Source organism: Triticum aestivum, chromosome 2A, assembly GCF_018294505.1.
Source record: "Triticum aestivum cultivar Chinese Spring chromosome 2A, IWGSC CS RefSeq v2.1, whole genome shotgun sequence".
Classification (NCBI taxonomy): domain Eukaryota; kingdom Viridiplantae; phylum Streptophyta; class Magnoliopsida; order Poales; family Poaceae; genus Triticum; species Triticum aestivum.
The window spans coordinates 387799771-387803381 of NC_057797.1; the positions used below are offsets into that span (position 1 = coordinate 387799771).

Here is a 3611-nt window from a genome sequence, read left to right on the forward strand (position 1 = left end):
TAAAACCCTCGTCGCAATTGTGTTTATTCCTTTCAGAATTTACTAAGCATCAAGTACTGTTACTACGGTACGATTTTACAGCGCCACAGGCCAGAAACTACAACTAGGACTAGGAGACGTCAATCTCACTCAGGAGAAGTAGGTTCTCTTGTTCTTGCTCGCCTTCCACTGCTTGAGAATGTACGCTACTGCCTCGTCAAGCGGCGCTCTCCGGTTCTCCTTGAAGTTCCACAGCACGGGGACAGGGTACCTGCCGCTGGGGTTGTATTCGTTCATCTCAAGAAGGGCCTTGACCACAACATCGTGGGCCTCCTGCCCCAGCTCTTCTTTCAGGGCTTGCAGCTTCTCATCGTCTTCCCGGACTATTTCCTGCACCATTCAAACGTCTATCAGAATCACAGGCTGCAAAGTCATAACAGTGTTTTCATTACTGGAACAAGGACTCAAATCAGGATAGCAATATATCCAGTTGAAATTCAAATACTTCAGTTTTTTCCTTTCTTTTTTGACAATCTGACCGTTGCCCGTCAAATCAAATCAAAAATATTAATACACAAACAAACATGCATAGAACTACAGAAACATGGACCAGGACGCCCTCTCAACCAGTATATGTTGTTCTCCGAAAAGGAGCAGTATAATATAAGCAAAATAAAAAGGCTTACCTTTGTCTGTCCATCAACATCGATAACTTTGAAAGGATGCCAATCTGGTTGCTTGATCTCATCTTCCCATTTTGATAACACAAGTGTTGCCTCTACATCATACTTTGCATTTTTTTTCGAAACACCATTTCCCTCTTTCTTTTTGCATGCAGCAACAAAAGCTTTTTCATCAAGCACACCCATTCTCTTGACACCAATAGTGGATCGAGTTACTTGTATCTGTTGTAGGCCCTACACAGCGAGTAATTTGTTACCCGCGCGAAGGACGAAGCGATATATAAGGTATCACAATCAATAGAAAATTAAGAATGCAATAGAGATTATACATACCTGTATAAGTTCTTTCTTGGCTTGTTCAAGTTCATCATTGGTCCTTCGTTCCACAATAATAAGGGCCTGGTTTGCAGATTCCATGGCTTCAAGCTGTTCATCTTTCTCTTTCAGCTCTTCAGACACCTTATCAAATTCCTTTGATGTTGTATCTGCCTCAGCTCCCATGTGCTTCATTACCTCTAACTTCCCTCTCAACTGTGCTAATTCCATCTCAAGATTCTGCTTAGAAGTTAAGTCCTCTTCCAGTTTGTATTGCCTCCTGAAAGCATCTTCTTTCTCTTGCTGCAATTTCAGGAAGTGAAACAAATGCATTTTCACTAGATACTCAACATACAAACTATGCTTGAAAGCAATACCTCGTGTTTCTTGAGAAGCTGCCTGAGCTCTTCACGCGCCTTCTTATGCTTTAGGGTTGCTAAGTCAAGAAGAACATTCTCGTTTGCATTCTGTAAGAGTTTGAACAGCATACGTAAATTCAAATTCAGTTCATTAAGATATAACAGAAGGAATAGAAGATAAAATAGCATTGGAGGAAACATGAAAAAAAAAACCTTTTCTTTCTCTGCTTCGACTTTTGCTCTGTCAATATTACTTTTCCTAGCCAACTCTTCAAGTTGCTTATGTCTCCGGATGGCTTGTTCTCTCCTGGTCTTCAGTTCCTGTTGCAGTCTTTGATTATCTTCAACTATTTTACTAGAATTCCAACGAGCGTCTTCCTGCATCTTTCTTATCTCTGGTTATCGAATAGGAAAAAAAAACTCAGTAAGTTCAGTGAACACAAGATGATATTACTGCTGCCAGCAGTATAGAAGAAAACAAGTAAGATCAATAGTACACAAAATGCAGCAAAAACACACAGTATCGAAATATGTCCATACTTTCATTATGTTCCTCAACCATTCGATCCTTGTCTTTCATCATGCTTTCAAGTTTCATTGCAGTTTGATTGTGCTTCAGCTCCAGTTCTTGTAAATGCTTATTCTTCTCTTCTATTTGGCGAGTAAAATGAGCAATACGCTCAGTTCTCTCATGTTCCCGATCACCAACACTTTTTAGAACTCCAATTTTCCTCAAATGCTCTCCTATTGTCCCATGAGAGTTATAATCATCAGATCTTGCAAGCCATCCATAAAGATCGTCCATTTTACAGTTTCTTCTGTTCCAATCAGTCTTACTGTACTGCTCCACTATGAAATGGTTTTCAAAAGCTAATGCATCCTTGAACCCAGTCCAGTCTTCAGCAAACTTGATGATGGAGTGATCAGTCTGGCCCTTTGAATCCAAAAGAACAGTGACTTCGCATGGTCTGAACCGTGATAACTGTGATTTTAACATATGCTCACTCTCCCTGACAAAATTTGTATCCATCAAATCAGCTGGTAGATTAACCAGAATGCCCATCCACGGCCATACGAACTTCTCTTGTTCAATCTTAGGAGGCTTATACTCAACGATGGCAAGCTGCAATGATGGTTCCAAGGAGCTGCCCAAATCATTCTTCACATACTCTGCAAGTGCTAGGTGTGCTGCCCTCACCCTGGGCTTGCGTTTCTGAGCAGCCCCTATTCCTGAGGCATGCTGCAGAAGATCCTTGACGTTGTAATCTTGCTTCCTTTTCCCTAGGCAGAGCGGGCACCGGAAGATCTTCTCACCATACTGCACTTTCAATTTTTGGGACCGCAGCCGCAGTTGCGCGTAGATCTTGTCCTTGTACTCATCGATCTCCGAATCACTAATCTCAGATTCTTCTTCAGAGGTATGCTCCATCGGGATTTGGATGTTGAGAGATAAAATGCCCCGAGGATGAGCCCAAAAAAGCGTTCAGTCAGTGCTATCAACTGATTTGAAGTGATTCATATGGTAAAGAGGCATGTCAAATTAAAGTGAATGGAAAGCTGTGCTAGTCCTCGGAAATGATTAAATAGCCAACATTTCATTTATACACACTTTAAGTTGGTATACTAGTTAGGAAATGAGAAACGCGACCAATTTCTAAAATATTCAGATAAAAACCGGCCAAAAGCCTATCCATGGAATGACTAATAGTAATAAAAGGATCGGGTCGATGCAGATGTGTGGATTTCCTCTGCCATCCAGAATGATTTTATTTACACCCAGTGTTGTACTCAACGTGCGTACGGAGATTTAGCTGGACGAATCCCAGATATTGTTTGGGGAAAAAGAAGTGATTACTGCAAAGGGATCGGCAACTAAATCAATGATGGAGGGGAGAATGATTTGGAGTTGGGTTGATCGCTGCGACGCTGCCACAGCAAAGAACGGAAAAACCCCAAGGGCAAAATTAACACTGATCAGTAGTAACTGGATTCCTCTTGTCCGTGGAAAATAATCAAAGAATGGTGGATGGATTAACTCGCACCTAAGAAATAGGCAAGGAACCGCGAAAATCCCCCCGAAAAACGATCACGCTAGGGTTCCTTACCAACAAAGGAATGAAGGAAGAAGCAAATCCGGGGCCAGTAGGCTTCGCTTCTTGTGCGCCGGCGCCGTCGGCACGAGAATGCGAGGGATTTGGGGGGAAATCAGAGAAGAAGGGCTGAGAAGAGGAACAGCACGGGGACCGGGGGTTTAAGAACGGAGGAATTTTGATGG

The 3611-nt window shown here is 42.2% G+C and overlaps 1 protein-coding gene across 3 annotated transcripts; it reads right to left on the bottom strand.

Annotated features, from left to right (window-relative positions):
• Window positions 1-3611, bottom strand: LOC123188751 (factor of DNA methylation 1). 3 transcript variants are annotated; one of them, XM_044600987.1, is made up of 7 exons: window positions 3442-3608; window positions 1877-2743; window positions 1550-1731; window positions 1355-1444; window positions 996-1280; window positions 666-896; window positions 1-369 (listed from the first exon to the last, which is right to left on the bottom strand). In XM_044600987.1, the coding sequence occupies exons 2-7, from the start codon at window positions 2397-2399 to the stop codon at window positions 130-132; spliced, it is 1551 nt and encodes a 516-aa protein (XP_044456922.1). In that variant the 5' UTR covers window positions 2400-2743; window positions 3442-3608; the 3' UTR covers window positions 1-129. The 3 variants fall into 3 exon arrangements, with proteins under 3 accessions (XP_044456922.1, XP_044456921.1, XP_044456920.1); XM_044600986.1 differs by having other exon boundaries at window positions 1877-2746; XM_044600985.1 differs by having other exon boundaries at window positions 1877-3611.